Here is an 18,338-nt window from a genome sequence, read left to right on the forward strand (position 1 = left end):
GGGATCTTTGAGCTGATCCCCTGCTGACTGGAAAAAAATCTAGCCCATGTGAAATACAGTGATTCTTTGCTTTGCCAGCTGCCCCAATGGTATGGCATATGAAAACCAACATTGGTTTTAGCTGGACCAGCTGTAACTAAATAGCTTTAATAACACTTTAAATAGCTGGATCCAGTAACCCAATTACCTGGATCCAGTATCCCAACTGTGGTCTGCCTGATGACTTTTACTTGCCTCTTTATGTTTGCTTTCTACCTTTGTCGAGCCCCTCAGCCTAGAGGGAGGACAGTTTAAACACAGACTTGGATCCTGCACTATTTGAATGGCATGTTGCCTTGCAGAGAGGGGTGTCCAGGAATGTTCTGCTGGAATCTATTCACCCCTTCTGAAGCAATGTAAATGACATGGAAGTCCACCTAAAGCAGTGGTGTCCAAACTGCGGCCTGGGGGCCAGATCCGGCCCTTTGCTTGCCTTTATCTGGCCCTTAGGGCACTATTCCTCCTACTGGCACAAGACACTATTCCTCCCACTAACACAAACTTTGGGGCACCATTCTGGGGTACAAAGATAGGGTACTATTCTTCCCAATGACACCAATGTTGGGGCACTATTCCTCCCACTGACACCAATGATGGGGCACTATTCCTCCCACTGATACCAATGATGTGGCACTATTTCTCCCACTACCATTGATTGGGCACTATTCCTCCTACTGACACCAATGATGGGGTATTATTCCTCCAACTGACACCAACATCTGGCCCCCCTACAGTCTAAAGGACAGTAAACTGGCCCTTTGTTTAAAAAGTTTGGAGACCCCTGACCTAAAGGTTTGGTGTCCTCAGCCCTCATGATCAACATTCCCATTTACTAATAGTACGGGCGAACCTTAGACTTAGCTTAGAACCTAGGAAACATAATATACAGAGTGGAGACAAATCTCCCTACACTATCCTTAAAGCTAAAGTTCAGTGATTTTTTTTTTTTAAATCAGCTCCAGGAACAGTACTAATAAAGAGCTCTATGAGAGGAGGATGGGTGAATGAATGAAAGGTGAGCCTCCCCCATTCATATAGCTATTTTCATTAAGGGAACCAATAGTATGCATTCTTTGAATGGAACACATGGGCAGAATGGGCAGGCATAGTCAATACTTTTTATGAGTGCCTGTGACAGGTGAAGCCGCTCATATAAAGCGGCTTCACTGCTCCCGATGACAGGGAGCAGTAGCTACCTGTCATGTCACTAGGCAGAACAGGGAAATTCCTTGTTTACATAGGCATCTCCCCATTCTGCCTCTCCTCACCGCAATCGCAGGCACTCTGATCTATATAGTTGTATATAAAATGCACTTTTTATCTTCCAAAAAGTGTTTCCCAGTGCTAAACCTTTCATCCAATTTCTAAATTGCTGCATTTGTAAATGTCAAGACCCAGTATAAAGGTAGTAGTAGTGGTAAAAATAAAATAAAAAAAGGCTTGTGTGTTTAACGAAACATTTTTTGCATAATTCCCCTTAAGGAGGCGTGGCAAGGGGTGTGTCCTATACCCACATACTTTTTCTGATAGGTGTGCCTCGTTCCCATCTCAAAAAGTTGGGAGGTATGCAGTGGGTGTTCTTGGGCCCCTATCTTGAAGGGAGCTATAGGCCTCTCATACATGTCTAGGCAGAGCACACACCGCCAGCAGTCCGAGCTGAGGAGGAGAAGAGGAGATAAATCATTAGTGATCTGGTCAGGCTGAGCATTAGAAGACACTGTCTGTGGCATGAGAAAGTTAACAGGTAGCTGCGGGAGAGCTTTGTATTTCCAGCTACTGGCCACGCTGCCTCCCCTCAGCTCAGGGGCCGCAAACACCATCACTCCCTAACACACACTCCATTTTGTGTATGTGACGGCCCTGGGACATGCAGCGCGACGCACTAGATTGATATGCCCACTTGCCTATAGGTAGCACCAGCCCTGCCGGGGGGGGGGGGGGCATTGGACCCCTCTTGCCCCTACCTCCGGATGCCCATGGGAATAAGGTCTTTATCTGCAAACAGAATGGGTATATACTTCTTTATTATATTTATAACCTGCTTATACTCACTAGAGAAAGTAGTTACAAAAGTAGCCAGGCCATTAGACTCCCGTGTTGGTTTATGTATTTTTATAAGTAAGACTCTTTTTAGTACAAACAATGCGTTTACCCATAGCCCCCTGTAAATTATACACAATAACAATAACAAAATAACTGTGTTCCAAAAGAAAAAGAGCAGCTGCCACAATAAATTCTTTATCGATTCTATCTTAAAAGTGATACTTCTGCACACAGACATACAGTTACAGTGCCTTGAAAAAGTATTCATACCCCTTGAAATTTTCCACATTTTGTCATGTTACAACCAAAAACTTAATTGTATTTTATTGGGATTTTATGTGAGAGACCAACACAAAGTGGAACATAATTGTGAAGTGGAAGGAAAATGATAAATGGTTTTCAACGTTTTTGTGGCCTGCATTTGTATTCAGCCCCCTTCAGACCCGGTTCACACTGGGGCGACTCGTCAGGCGACACAGCCGCCTGACAAGTCGCGTCCCATTGTAGTCAATAGAACTGTTCTAATAGGAGCGACGCAAGTCGCTCCGACTTAGAAAAAGGTTCTTGTACGACTTCGGGGGCGATTTGCATTGACTTCTATACAGAAGTAATTTTGCAAGTCGCCTTAGGCCTCGTACACACGACCAAACATGTCTGCTGAAACTGGTCCGCAGACCAGTTTCAGCGGACATGTTCGGTCGTCTGTACGTCCGACCGGACAATTTTCCGGCGGATCAGACAGGTTTCCAGCGGACAAATGTTTCTTAGCATGCTAAGAAACATGTCCGCTGGAAGCCTGTCCGTCGGACATGTTCGGTCGTCTGTACGACTTACCGGACATCGGTACTGCGACATTATGGCGGACACTGCGGACACTTTTGACACATTTTTGGGACCATTGGCATTTTTATAGCGATCAGTGCTATAAAAATGCATTGGATTACTATAAAAATGCCACTGGCAGTGAAGGGGTTAACACTAGGGGGCGGGGAAGGGGTTAAGTATGTTCCCTGGGTGTGTTCTTACTGTGGGGGGGGGGTGGCCTCACTAGGGGAAACACTGATCCTCTGTTCATACATTGTATGAACAGAAGATCAGCATTTCCCCCCCTGACAGGACCGAGAGCTGGGTGTTTACACACACAGCTCCCGGTCCCCGCTCTGTAACGAGCGATCGCGGGTGCCCGGCGGCGATCGAGCCCGCCGGGCACATGCACAGGAGTCGGGGGCGAGAGGCCGAGTGGCCGCTCGAAAAGCGGACGTATAGCTACGGGCTCTCGCCCAGGAGAGCCGACCTGCCGCCGTATAATGACGGTGGCTGGTCAGCTAGTAGTTAATAATGTGTCCGGGTTTCAGTCCACCTGAAACCCAGACACATGATTCAGTGGCAGAATTATCAGGGTCGCAACAGTCGCACTTGCGACTGGGCCCTGTAGTTCTCCGCCACTTCAGGGGGGCCTGCCAACCGCCCGTTCGTCAGTGTGACTGTGAGGGGCCCACCTGACCACAGTGTGTGTGTGACAGTGTTCATTCGTCATCATGTGCTCTCCCCTCTTCGTGGAGTACCTGCTGTCCCGTCTACGATCCATCTACCCATGAGGCAAGGCATTCCTGGAGGAGGCACGGTGAAGGATCATTTCTGAGGGGGGGGGATCGATTGATTGGCGGAAAGTCATGACATTTTGCACTCGATCCGAACCTCCACCACCTCTGCCTCTTACTGATCCCCACCACTGATCTTATGGCTATCCCCCCGCCCCATCCATCACCACTACAACAGAGGTGGTGATGGGGGGAATAGGGATGAGATCAGTGGTGGGGATCAGTAAGAGGCAGAGCTGGTGGTGGGAAGAGGATGGCTACCACCCTCCCCCCAGTACCACCGCCAGCACCCCCCCTCCAGTACCACCACTACCACCCCCCCTCCAGTGCCACCGCTACAGCCCCCCCTTAACTAGTTAAGACCCGGACCATTATGCAGGTTAAAGACCTGGCCCCTTTTTGCGATTCGGCACTGCGTCACTTTAACTGACAATTGCGCGGTCGTGCGACGTGTCTCCCAAACAAAAGCGGCGTCCTTTTTTTTCTCACAAATAGAGCTTTCCTTTGGTGGTATTTGATCACCTCTGCGTTTTTTATTTTTTGCGCTATAAACAAAACTAGAGCGACAATTTAAAAAATATATATATTTTTTAGTTTTTGCTATAATAAATATCCCCAAAATATATATATATAAAAAAAAAAAAATTCCTCAGTTTAGGCCGATACGTATTCTTCTACATATTTTTGGTAAAAAAATCGCAATAAGCGTTTTATTGATTGGTTTGCGCAAAAGTTTCTAGCGTTTACAAAATAGGGGATATTTTTATGGCTTTTTTTTTTTACTAGTAATGGCGGCGATCAGCGATTTTTTTCGTGACTGCGATATTATAGCGGACACATTTTTGGGACCATTGTCATTTTCACAGCGAAAAGTGCTATAAAAATGCACTGCTTACTGTAAAAATGACAAGGGCAGTGATGGGGTTAACCACTAGGGGGCGCTAAGGGGTTAAGTGTGACCTCATGTGTGTTTCTTACTGTAGGGGGGGCGTGGCTGTAGGTGTGACGTCACTGATCATCGTTCCCTATAACAGGGAACAGACGATCAGTGACACTGCCACAGAGAAGAACGGGGAAGGTTTGTTTACACTCACCTCTCCCCGTTCTTCAGCTCCTGTAACACCGGCGGCGATCGGGCTCCTGACCCACGGCTGGGCTTCTTAAAGCGGGGGTTCACCCTAAAAAAAAATTCTAACATTACAATGAGCTGACCTGTGACACGGACATTATGCTGGTCTTTTTCTGTACATACCGTTTTATCTGTATTTTCTCCCCGGATTTCCTGCGGGAGTGGGCATTCCTATTCACAGGGTAAGTGATTAACATTCTTCCGACCGGTGCTTACAGCGCGTCACGAGTTGCCGAAAGAAACCGAACGTCGGGTCGGCTCTATACGGCGCCTGCGCACCGACGTTCGGCTTCTTTCGGCAACTCGTGACGCACTGTATGCGCCGGTCGGAAGAACGTCAATCACTTACCTTGTGAATAGGAACGCCCACTCCCGCGGGGAATCCGGGGAGAAAATACAGATAAAACGGTATGTACGGAAAAAAAAAAAGACCAGCATAATGTCCGTGTCACAGGTCAGCTCATTGTAATGTTAGAAAAAAATTTTTAGGGTGAACCCCCGCTCTAAAGGGGATGTACATGTACGCCTTCATGACTTCTTGCACCGGGCCCTGAAGTTTCTGGTTACGCCTCTGACATGAGTCAAAACCCAGAGTTTTGGTGTAATAAAAGACCACTCTGCTACCTAAGTGCAATGTAATAGAAAGGAGGGACCGAGGGACGTGGCTGTATTATACCCGGTGTGCTGTAGGTGTCGCTGACACACATTGTGATCTCCTCGCCGGGATTTGAATGCTTCTGGCGCGAAAGTGTTCGGGCTCCGCGCATGCGTGCTAGCATCTTCTCTCAATTTTCTTATCAGCCCGGCACAAGAGAGCGCCTTTGCCGCCGTTTTTTACTTCGCTTACAGATATGGAGCTGAATGGCCGCATGGAGGGGGAGGAGGACGGTGTTGGGGAGCCTCCGTTTCTTGAGGTGGCTGAAGTAGCTACGGGCTGGGTGTTCGATTACATGTTCTCCTGCCTGTGTCATTACTTCATGGCGGGGAACCGGGAGGAGGAGTTCCAGAGGACCTGTAAGGCGATGGAAGGTACAGTGTAAGCGTCAATGCTTGGAGACAAAGTGTTTATTCTTCATCTTCCGGTCTGTGGAGATCGGTGTAGCACGGACACGCCCCCTGTCCAGCTGAGCTTGTCATTTCCAACAACAAACATGTTCCTCCGCGCATGCCCTGTAGTGAGACTGTGCGTGGTGTATGATTGGCTGCTCTGCCTGCATGGAGTGTATGTCTTGGATCACGTCATAAGGGATCTATTCACACCACGTCTATTCATGTGTACAGATCGGGGGGATTTACTAAAACTTGACAGTTTAAATTCTGGTGCAGCTGTGCATTGTGGCCAATCAGCTCCCAGGTTTTATTATCACCGTTTCGCTGAACAAGCTGAAGTTAGAAGCTGATTGGTTCGTATGCACAGTGCTCCCAGTTTTAGAAAACCTCTCCCCATAGACAACCCTTTTTTTTTTTTGTCGACGCCATAACGCTGCTTAGGCAGGTTTCACATTGAGGCGTGCAGCCGCGGTGACGGTATAGCCGCGCTATTTGTAGCACGGCTATACCGTCGTATTTACCGTGATATTTGGATGCTAGCGGTGAGGTTTTAACCCCCGGTAGCAGCCGAAAAAGGGTTAATACTGCCCGCGTCGCGGGCGGTATTACCGCACTCTCCCATTGATTTCAATGGGAAGGCGCGGTATAGGAGCGGTGAACACACCGCTCCTATACCGCGGTAAAGATGCGGCTAGCAGGACTTTTGGAGCTCTCCTGCTAGCGCACCGCTTCAGTGTGAAAGCCTTCGGGCTTTCACATTGAACACTACAGGGCAGGTTTTTTCATGTGGTATAGCAGCGCTATTTTTAGCGCTGTACCGCATGAAAAACGCCTCAATGTGAAAGGGGCCTTAAAGCGGTTATTTTTTTTTTCTTCTTTTTTATGTACTTACCATAAGTGGCTGTTACTAGGCGGATCTCATAATCTGCCACTTCCTTGTCTGTGGTGGTCTCCTTTCTTCTCCTCCTCGCGCTGCCTCCTGGGAAATGGGGAGCAGTGTTTTCTGGGACCGTGTGTGTGTGTGTGTGTGTGTGTGTGTGTAGTAGGGAACCGGGCAGTGAAGCCGCAACGCTTCACTGATTCCCTCACCGAGGATGGCGGCGGGGCAGCCGAGACCCTTATTAAAAGTCAGCAGTAAGGATGAGCTCCGGCGTGTTCGCATTGAACACGCGTGGAGCCCACCAGGAAGTCGGCACCCGCGCTGCGCTAATCACAGCCAGGCAGACATTTCCCGATCTCTTCACCCGAGCATCGGGAAATGTATGCCTGGCTGTGATTAGCGTAGCGCGGGTGCCGACTTCCTGGCGGGCGAACACGCCGGAGCTCATCCTTAGTCAGCAGCTACAGTGTTTGTAGCTGCTGACTTTTAATTTTTTTTTTTTTTTTTTTAAGCCAGACCTCCACTTTAAGGGTGGGAAAAACCCTGCAAGACAAAGGCATAATGTGCTAGTGAGCATCTCATACTAGCACATTATGAAAGCCCTCTCAGCAGCCCTCGGTCACCGCTGAGAGGACCGACATCGCCTGTCCATTCTTCAGGGATCATGGGCTCCAGCACTGTGAGTGGCCAGAGCTGCGATGACTGCATACCCTCAGTTCTGGCAAGAAGGTCTTCAGTTCCGGCATGTTAAGCCGAACCTTCGGAGCGCATGTGCCACTCACGTCAGCGGCAGCATAAAAGGTGTAAATCTCACAAACCGTGCAGGTTCATTTTAGCTCCAGGTAAGCCTTATAGGTAAAAAATCACAAAGCAGGCTTTACTACCGCTTTAAAGCGGGAGTTCACCCGAACAATCAATTCGATTTAGGCTAATTAAGGGGAGCAGAAACGGGCATTTTTTTTAAAATCAATGCCGTACTTACCGTTTTTTAGAGATAGATGTTCTCCCGCCACTTCCGGGTATGGGCTGCGAGACTGGGGGTTCCTATTTGATTGACAGCCTTCCGACCGTCGCATACAGCGCGTCACAAGTTTCCGAAAGTAGACGAACGTCGGTGCGCAGGCGCCGTATAGAGCCGCACTGACGTTCGGCTTCTTTCGGCAACTGGTGACGCGCTGTATGCGACCGTCGGAAGCCTGTCAATCAAATAGGAACGCCCAGTCCCGAAGATCATACCCGGAAGTGGCGGGAGAACATCTATCTCTAAAACGGTAAGTACAGCATTGATTTAAAAAAAATACCCGTTTCTGCTCCCCTTAATTAGCCTAAATCTAATGTTAAAACATTTTTTTTCGGGTGAACTCCCGCTTTAAGGTCTCATTCAGATGTGTGATTAGTCCACTGGCAGAGCTGCATGCAGGCAACCCACAGAAGTGGATGCAGTAGCTGTACGGCCACAATCGCACATCAAGATCTGACAGGAGAGCAGGTGCATGGATCTGAATGTACAGTGTGTACTTTTGGATCCATGCACCCCCCCTTCTGACAACATGTCAGATATTGATGTGTGCCTGCATGCAGCTCCAAGGTAGATGCACACCCATTGGCCAGGGGCTCTGCACAGAGAATGGGACTAATCGTTCATCTGAATGAGTCCTTAAAGAGCCTACAGATCTGAAATGAGGGGAAGCTGTGCTGATTTTATTATCCAATCATGTGCAAGCTAAAATGCTGTTTATTTTCCTTGCATGTCCCCCTCGGATCTACAGCGACTGCGCTTCTAAGTCCACTTTCAGTGCAATTTCAAGTGCACTTGTAAAGATTGGGGGTAGTGGCGCTGCCTGTACCTCACCCCCTAGACCAAATAAGGTGAAAGAGGGCCCCACCTGGGGATCCAGTAAGAGTGAGCTACTAATAGGTGAAAATATATAAGTATATCAATGTATGCAGTGTGTAAACCTCCACATCAAAAGCCAACGGTGAAATAAAATAAATGTGTAAACCTCCACATCAATTGCCAATGCTAGACAAAATAATTATCTATAATGTGATAACATTAATGTGAGCCTGTAGTGACCCTTTAGCAGGTGTGTGCAAACCTGCCAGCACACTCCCACCCACAGTGACAATCTTATTTAAACAATAACAACCTATTGTCAATAAGCTGTGTATAAGTGAAAAACAATTGGAATATAAAGTGATAAGTAATCCAGTAGCAGCCTCAAATCCAAGGCTATATAATATCTAAGCAGGAAATCGCATGGGGAGGAAAAGTAGTCTCTAGTAAAAGAAGTTCTATTAGTTCCAATCAGGACTTTTGAGGATGCAGAGTCTTGCAGTGAGGGAAGGTGTTTCTATACCACAGATGATATGTTCGCGGTGGTCCCGGTGCTCCCCCACAAGGGTCCCCACTCACCAGATCCAACTCCCCGCCAGGGGAATACAGCATGTAGTATAGGTTTCCACTGCTCTAGATCTCTCCTCAGCAAATCAGATCCGTCCACGTTATGGTCTGTCCAGCACCAATTTGTGTGGCAGTCCCTCAGAATGAGAAAGATTCGGCTCCCATAGTGCTCCCATAGTGTATTACTTAAATAGGATGTTTATTATGGCCACAAAGTGCCAGAAGCTTGCCTGGACGCTAAAAAAACACCAGTAGCTATGCAGAGAGCCTTAAAATGTTTTTTTTTATGTTTTTGCAATAGCGTTTTTTTTTTTTTTTTTTTTTTTTATCAATGGATCAAAAGACGCTAAAAGAGCGTTTATTAGTGGTTTTCTGCGTTTTGTGATTTTTTTTTAGCGTTTTTGACACCAAAAAAACACTCTTTAACCACTTGACCACTGGGCACGAAAACCCCCTTAATCACCAGACCAATTTTCAGCTTTCGGTGCTCTCACAATTTGAATGACAATTACTCAGTCATACAACATTGTACCCATCTGAAATTTTTGTCCTTTTTTTCCCACAAATAGAGCTTTCTTTTGGTGGTATTTGATCACCTCTGCGGTTTTTATTTTTTGCGCTATAAAAGAAAAAAGACTGAAAATTCTGTAAAAAAAAAAAAAAAAAAATCTAGTTTCTGTCATATTAGCAGGTTATTTCTCACACACAGCATATGCATACTACAAATTACACCCCAAAACACATTCTGCTATTCCTCGCGAGTATAGCGATACCACATGTGTGCGACTTTTACACAGCGTGGCCACATAGAGAGGCCCAACATGCAGGGAGCACCATCAGGCGTTCTGGAGCACCCAGGCCAATTCTGACATTTCTCTCCTACATGTAAAAATCATCATTTATTTGCTAAAAAAATTACATAGAAACCCAAAACATTATATATGCTTTTTTTTCAAAGACCCTAGAGAATACAATGGCGGTTGTTGCAACTTTTTATCTTGCACGGTATTTTCGCAGCAATTTTTTGAACGCGTGTTTTTAAAAAAAAAACAGTTTTGTGCTTAAAAAAAAAAAAAAACAGTAAAGTTAGCCCAATGTTTTTGCATAATATGAAAGATGAAGTTACGCCGAGTAAATAGATACCCAACATGTCACCCTTCAAAATTGCACACGCTCGTGAAATTGCGCCAAACGTTGCTACTTAAAAATCCCCATAGGCGACGTATTGCAAGGTATTGGAGTATTGAGGGTATTGCGGAGTATGGGGGGGGGTATTGCGGAGTATGGGGGGGGGTATTGCAGAGTATGGGGGGGGGGTATTGCAGAGTATGGGGGGGGGGTATTGCAGAGTATGGGGGGGTGGGTATTGCAGAGTATGGGGGGGTGGGTATTGCAGAGTATGGGGGGGTGGGTATTGCAGAGTATGGGGGGGTGGGTATTGCAGAGTATGGGGGGGTGGGTATTGCAGAGTATGGGGGGGTGGGTATTGCAGAGTAAAATAAAAAAAATGATGAGTGCAATACTCTGCAATACCCCACCCCATACTCTGCAATACCCCACCCCATACTCTGCAATACCCACCCCCCCAGGGTGGGGTATTGCAGAGTATGGGGTGGGGTATTGCAGAGTATGGGGTGGGGTATTGCAGAGTATGGGGTGGGGTATTGCAGAGTATTGCACTCATCATTATTTTTATTTTGCAGAGTATTGCGCAGGGATGGCTGGATCTGTGACTGCAATTGTCACAGATCCAGCCCACAGTGCGGCGGCTGCTGCTGCCGCCCGATCCCCCCCCCCTCCCTCTCCTCTCACACTGTACCGAACGGTACAGAGAGGAGAGGGAGGAACCGGCGTCATTACATGACGCCGGTTTGTTTACAAGTGATCGCGCCGTCATTGGACGGCGCGATCACGTGGTAAGGAGCCGCTTCCATTGGCTCCTTACCGCGAGTGCTGTTGCTGCGGGTCCCGTAGACCCGGCGAGCACCGGCGATCGCGTGTGCGCGCCCGCTCGGGCGCGCACAACGCAGTCTCTGGGAGGACGTACATTGACGCCCTCCTAGAGTACAGGAACCGCTCTGTAGCCGTATTTTGGCTATAGGGCGGTTACCAACTGGTTAAACGTGAAAAGAGCCCACTGCTAATTTAGGCTCCATGCACACAGAAGCTAAAAAAAGCTATAAAAAATACGCCAGTAGCTTTGCAGGGAGCCTTTCAATGTTTTTTAGCGTTTTGCAAAAGCTTTTATTAGCGTTTTTCAGTGTAGCGTTTTTTTCCCCCAATGGATAAAAAGCCCTGGCGCCAGCTTTTTTTTTTTTTTTCTGCCGAAAAACGGCACTTTGAACGCAAATTTCGGGCGCTCAGAAAAAAGCCAATAAACTCCAAAGGTGAAAAAACATCTGCTGCTGCCGCCCCCCCCCCCCCCCCCCGTGCCCCCGTTATACTTGCCTGACCCCTCGAAAGCCCCGCACGGTCCCGATATCCTCTTTGCCGCTCAGCCTGGCCGCTGATTGGCTAGAGCGGATGGATTGAGAGCAGTGCAGCCATTGGCTGGCGCTGCTGTCAATCACATCCAGTGATGCGGCGCGCCGAGGGGCGCAGCCAAGTGATACAGAGCGGGGCCGCTTGCTGTATCACGGGAGCGTGCCCGCAATTAGTGACCACCATGCGAGCTCTCGCATTACTCAGAAGACATGGATCGGGGACACTCTGTGCAAAACGAACTGCACAGTGGAGGTAAGTATAACATGTTTGTTATTTAAAAAAAAAAAATGTTTTCCTTTAGTAACCCTTTAAATACAATATATGTAAATCTGACGGACTGTTTACATGTTAAATTTTAAAAGCGCAGCAAACCTGCTGACCTTACATGCTTGCTAATGTGAAATAACACCTCTGATTTTCACATTTAACTAAATGTGAAAATCAGAGGTGTTCTGTCACATTAGAAAGCATGTAAGGTCAGCAGGTTTGCTGCTGCTTTTAAAATTTAACATGTTAACAGTCTGTCAGATTTAATTATACTGTATTTAACCACATAAGCTCAGTTTTGCGTTGGATGTAACAAGATGTCCTCTTGCCCCCTTCTCACTATCATTACTGTGCAGGAGTGTGGGGTGGAGCAAGATGGCGGTGACGAAGCGTCCCTTCCTACGAGACAGCCACGGCCGGGTGTACCAAGATGGCCGCCGCTCCGGAGCTAGACCGAAGCCGGGGACTTTCCTATGGCCGCACCCGAAAAACGCGGGTCATCCGTCCTGGAGATCGCGGTGGGGAGTGAATCGAGATCGCGATTTTCTTCTGATTAATCGTGCAGCTCTACCATAGAGTGGAGTTTATGGGCTTTGAAAAAAAACACCCAAACTCCAATAAACTGCAGTTTATCAGCTCCAGTGTGCATGGAGCCTTACAATTAATGACACCACAGTGCACCAACACTTATAATTTCACAAATGTTTCCCAGGACCACACACATTACATTGGAGTCAGGCTGCACATGCTCAGTTTAGTGTGTATTGCTAGAGAGTTTTTTTTGTTTTGTTTTTGGGAGAGTGCATGTGATCAACACAGGGCCAATCAGCACTGTCATGACAGAGGGTCAGGGGTCCTGGTTCCTGATAGGACAGCTCAGTATGAAAATTCTTCCTACAAGCTTTACTAGGAACTGATAGAAATCATAAGACTGCTGTATACAACTGATGAGAAAAGGAATTTAGCAGTTTATAATAACTAAACTAATTGCATTTCTGTGTACTGTGGGTGACCAGATCTAGTAATTGCATGGTTTAGTAACACTTTAAGGTTTGACATGTTGGGTATCTACTCGGCGCAACCTTGCTTCTTTTTTTTGTATTTTTTTTTTTACTCAAAAAATGGGTAATTTATTGCTTTTGTGTACCCTAAAATTAAAGTGGTTGTAAACCTTCTCTGACATGTTTTACCTACAGGTAAGCCTGGATTAAAGGAGTTGTAAAGAAAAAACATCAGATGATGCCAGCCCCCCGTTTTACTTGCCTTACCCTTCGAAAGTCCATTGGCTGGCGCTGCTGTCAATCACATCAAATGACGCGGCGTGCCAGGGCCGAGTGATACCGTGGCATCTATGGCCGCCGCTGTATCACAGGAGCGCGCCCGCAACAGCTACACACCATGCAAGCTTGCATGTCTGTGTGTAGTTGCTGCGGGGAGGAGCAGCGACAGCCGCTGAGGGACCCCAGAAGACAAGGATCGGGGCCACTGTGTGCAAAACGAACTGCACAGTGGAGGTAAGTCTAACATGTTTGTTTTAAAAAAAAAAAAAAAAAATTTACAACTCCTTTAAGGCTTACCTGTAGGTGTTTGCAATATCTCCTAAACCTACACGGTTTAGGAGATATTTGCCACAAAGAATGCACCGTTGTCTACGGCGCATGTACGCCATAGACAGCGGCGCAGGCGCACTAACAATGCCGGTTTTATCAATGGATTGTGCCGCCTTTGACAGCTCCCGCGCGCATTGCGCAGAGTGAAGTTATTGCCGCTCCGGCCAATCAAAGCGCTGGAGCGGCGATACCCAGAAGAAACCTTCCGGAGAGATGTCTGCGGCCGGAGGGGTAGAAGAGGACGGCTTTGGGGGCTTCCATCTAAGGTAAGTAATGTATAATGAGCTAGTATGCTAGTCACACTAGCTCATTATGGCTTTGTCTTGCAGGTTTTTATTTTATTTTTTTTAATCTATTTTTGGGTTTACAAACGCTTTAACTAGTGTATTTATAGGCCATTGCGGTAATATCATGTGACTTACAAAATTGGAACTACCACAATTTTATTCTCTAGGGTGTCTGCTTTCAAAAAATATAAACTGTTTGGGGGGGGTTATGTAATTCTCAGACTTAAAATTATTTATTAAACCTGTGTGAAAAATAAAATAAAAATGCCTTCGTCAGCGAAAAGGTTACAAGTAGGTCCAAAGCTCTTTTGCCCATACTTCTCCTGTGGGTCAGGAGTACGCTTGGTTCTGCACCTCTGTAACCCACATTCATCTGACAGCAGGTCACAGAGCTGGACCAGGCTCTGCAGTAATGTCCGGACCTGCCTAGACTTGAGAGCCTGACCCAGCCCCTCCCACCCCCTACTACATCAATGGAAACCTTTGCATTGCAAGCATGAGCTATTTTACCATTGCACAGCGACCCATTTTTACCTTAAATTGTAACCGCCTGCACTGAACGATGGGTGTATGAGGTTGGACGTGTGGAAGAAAGCTTAGCACATTTCTGAGCAGGGGTGGCCACAGCTTTGCTAAGCAGCTCTGTTAAAGCTGAACTCCAGCCTTCCCTTTGGCTTTGTACAGTTGTAGAGGCTCCTCTCCTGTACTGTACCATCTATCTGGGGGGGATTCTACTGCAAACAGCCATTGCCTCCCTATGCAGCTCCAGCCCACTACAACACATGAATGCAGCTGATCCAGTTGCAAGGATCCACCCAGGCTTTTACCTTTCAGTGACACTCACTCTACAATTGCTGACACTTCTGGTTTTAGGGGGATTTATATTGGATTGGCCCTTCCTTTTGACTATCTGCATTACTTTCCAAGAGTGATCCAATTGTTACACAGTGACTGTGTGCAGTTCATGTCCCAGATCTAATCCGGATTGGAGATTCCATCCTCCCTTCTCCTCCCTGTGTTTTAGTGGTGTGCATGAAGCATGCGTATGACTGGTGTGCTTCTTTCCATACCTGAATCTGACAACGTTGTCTTTTAATTGTTTGCACTGACGGTAGTGTTTTTTATTTTTGCAACATTATTTTAATAAAGCCTTATTTAGGTCCCGTTTTAGGTCTGCCTGTCAGTTTTTTAGGTGGACCTGAACGGATGCACCATAGAGGTCTATGGAGTGACCGATGTCAGCGGTGACATGTACGCTGACATGCGACCTGCTCCGATCTACTAAAGTCAGACAGATGGAAACTCTATTTTCCATCCGTCTGGCGGATCGGATGAAAATGGACTCTATGGTCTGTCTTCGTCTGATTTCTCCCCCCCATAGGGGAGAGTTTTTCTTAGTTTCTGTTATGAAATTTAGTAAATAAGTACCGTATATACTAAAGTATAAGAAGAGTTTTTTTTCAGCCCATTTTTTTTTTTGTGTGTGTGCTGAAAATGCTCCCCTCGGCTTATACTCGAGTCACCTTTTTGTGCCTGACCTCCCGGACTTTAGTGGTCCGGCCGTAGGTCTCCTGGATACATGTAGCCCCACTCTTTCTCTACAAGTGGGCAAAGTTTGTTCGGGGGACCTACGGCCGGGGAGCACTGATTTTTTTTAAAGTCGTGCACCCCTTCCATAGACTCCCATGTTAAACAGTAATTTCTCTGGTGTATTTGGGGACCCGGTACCGGCCGGTCGTAGGTCCCCTGGACCCGAAACTTGGCACACATGTAGCCCCATTTCTCCTCTAAAAGTGTGCAAAGATTGTTGTCTGGGGAACCTACGGCTGGGGAGCACCGATTTATTTTTTTATTTTTTTATTTTTTTTTCCCCAAAGCCGGGCACCCCTTCCATAGACTCCCATGTTAAATCGTCAGTCTAGGCATGGGCACAGTGAGGCATGCAGATGGACACCCTAGGCTTATACTCGAGTCAATAAGTTTTCCCAGTTTTTGTGGTAAAATAAGGTGCCTCGGCTTATACTCGAGTATATACGGGTACGTTTTCTCCTTCACTGATGGGCAAAGATGAGGTGGCACTGGCAGGTATGGCTGGTGGGCACTGATTGGCATCTGTGGGCACACATTGCCACCCATGGCCACCATCAGTGGTGGCCATCCCTGGTGGTCCTGGGTGGGCATCCACAGGGTCAGTCGATTGGCTCTCCTCTACTCACATCTATTAGTGGTTAGAGACCACACCTGACGTGATCAGGAGGTATAGGAATTTATGGGCTGGGGATAATTCCAAGCAATTGGTGACCCAACATTATTACATATGGGTATAGCAATGGTGAGTTTTATCCTTTTTTTTTTATTTAAATGTCCTCTCCTGTACTGAGACTTCTTACTCAGCACTCTGTCAGCTTCTCATGGCGAGCATTAGAAGCTTCAGCAAGTTAGATGGCGCCTGCCCATTTCCTAGTTGGGGGACATCCAGAATCATCTAATGCTTTTCTCCCAAGCCTTACTTGTCCCGGGTCTGTTTCTTTCATTGATTTGTATTTTAGTTATTTCAATGGAGGCTCAGCATTGTGAGCTTTTCCATGGCTTTCTATTTTCAGGAAGCTATGTACACTATCCTCCTGGTCAAACCATCCTGCACCCCCATCAGCCATGATCTGCTCATATTTAATGAAGACCAGTCATTGGGTCTAAAATAAGAAATGTAAGCAAAACACAAAGGTTTTAGGTGATGGCAGTTGGTTTGCCCCAATAACATTTACCTGTATGGTCGATCCAACTTTGTGTAGTAAAGCTCATGGTCTGTGACTGTACCCTTAGGCCCATGGCAGACATGAGAAATTCTAAGTCATGCAGGTATACATGTAGAATAGTAAAATATTTGGGTTTACAATTTGCTGTTCTCATTCTGATGTCTCTTCTTTTGCAGTGCTTCTGGAAGCCATGCCTACACTGGATTCAGAGAAAATGAAAGCTGTATCAATTGCACAGTTCCTCACTCGTGTTCAGCAAGGAAAACAGCTGGGTAGTTTGTTTTTTATATATATTTTTTTTTTTTTGTTGGTGACCTTTTTTTTTTTAAAGAGGAAGTAACCCCTGATGGGTTTTACTTCCTCTTTATTTCCCTGCAAAGGTAAAGCATAATGGGCTAGTATGCATCTGTGAGAGGAAAGGGTAACCCAGTGCAATGATAGCAAGTCTTGTTTTAAAAAAAATATAAATAAACATGTTATACATACCTGCTGCAGTTGGTTTTTCACAGAGCAGCTCAGATCCTCCTCTTCTCGGGTCCCTCTTTGCTGCTCCTGGCCCCTCCCCCTGTTGAGTGCACAGCAAGCAGCTTGCTATGGGGGCAGCCGAGCTGCAGATCTGTGTCCCCCCCCCCCCCCCCAAAGACTGGTCATGTGATGACTGGAGGGGAGATATTGAAGTAGCAGCAGATGTGGAAAAGCATAGAGATTCTTGTATTGTATTCCTTATGCTTTCAGAAGAACCAAGGCTTTATTTCGCAGAGTATATGTGCAAGTAGTCTCCTCTTCTGAGCCACCCCTTGGCTCTGTCCCCTACCCGTCTCTGAGCACTGTACCTTGGTTCTACCCCCTAGATTCCCAGTGCCACCCCTTTTGGAAAATACAGAACCAAGTATCATTTTGTGATGCTAAGTAAGTTTGTATGGAGTTTGTTATTGATGGCAAGAAAAGCAGTAAAATAGATCCCCTGCAGCCAGGAACAATAGATCCACACCAGCAACAATAGATCTCCTAACAACCATCATCAAAAGGACCTTCAGTAGCGAGCAACATAAGATCCCATTCCAGCAACAATAGGCCTCCTACCAGAAACCATGGACCCTCCCACAAAAATAAGCCCTCCCCTAGTCGCAATAGATCCCCAAACAGCCAGCATCAATAGACTCCCCAGCACACCCCAGTATACCTCTCAATTGCATATATTCAGTGCTGGAATTGTTTCTGCTGAAAATAAGCCCGTAGGAGCACAGTAATGGTGTCTCACTTCAAATGCTCTGAGGCTAACAATCAACTATTTCTAGACAGTATAGAAGTATAGTATAAAAAAAAAAAAAAAAAAGCTGGATGCGTTCCTAAATGCAAAAAATATAACTGGTTATTTACATTTATACACCAGGGATTTTTTTTTTTTTTTTTAGGGGAAGCGGTACCAAACCCCTGGTGCATGGACTCCCAGGGGTATATGCTACGTTCAGGTGTAATAAAAAACATGCAGCAGCAGTTGTGTACCTGTGCCCATCTGTCATTGGTCACTAAGCAACACTTGGCAGTGCAGACCCTGGTACCCTCTTCCTGCTTAGTTTCCAGCCACTAGTTGCAGTCGCAGCACAGTTCTACACCACGGACCCTGTAGGTTCTACCTCCCGCTATGTGAGTTGGCATTTAATACCATACCTGACTTCCATGCCAGATTATATTATAATACAATACATATCAGATTTATATGTAGATGTATTTGTTTAAAATACAATACATTTTTTGGCAAGTTTTTAGCTTAATGAGTTACTAGCA

The 18,338-nt window shown here is 46.5% G+C and overlaps 1 protein-coding gene across 2 annotated transcripts in view; it reads left to right on the forward strand.

Annotated features, from left to right (window-relative positions):
• The first annotated feature begins 5,542 nt into the window (after positions 1-5,542).
• The window catches only part of TERF1 (telomeric repeat binding factor 1), a 72,704-nt gene continuing 59,908 nt past the window's right edge, over positions 5,543-18,338 (forward strand). Inside the window, exons 1-2 of one of the 2 annotated variants that reach the window (XM_040354411.1) lie at positions 5,543-5,841; positions 16,727-16,822. In XM_040354411.1, the coding sequence (XP_040210345.1) occupies positions 5,664-5,841; positions 16,727-16,822 (274 nt within the window). In that variant the 5' untranslated portion in view covers positions 5,543-5,663. The remainder of the gene's footprint in view (positions 5,842-16,726; positions 16,823-18,338) is intronic. The other variant, XM_040354412.1, reaches the window with a different exon arrangement.

Source organism: Rana temporaria, chromosome 5 (assembly GCF_905171775.1).
Source record: "Rana temporaria chromosome 5, aRanTem1.1, whole genome shotgun sequence".
Taxonomy (NCBI): Eukaryota; Metazoa; Chordata; class Amphibia; order Anura; family Ranidae; genus Rana; species Rana temporaria.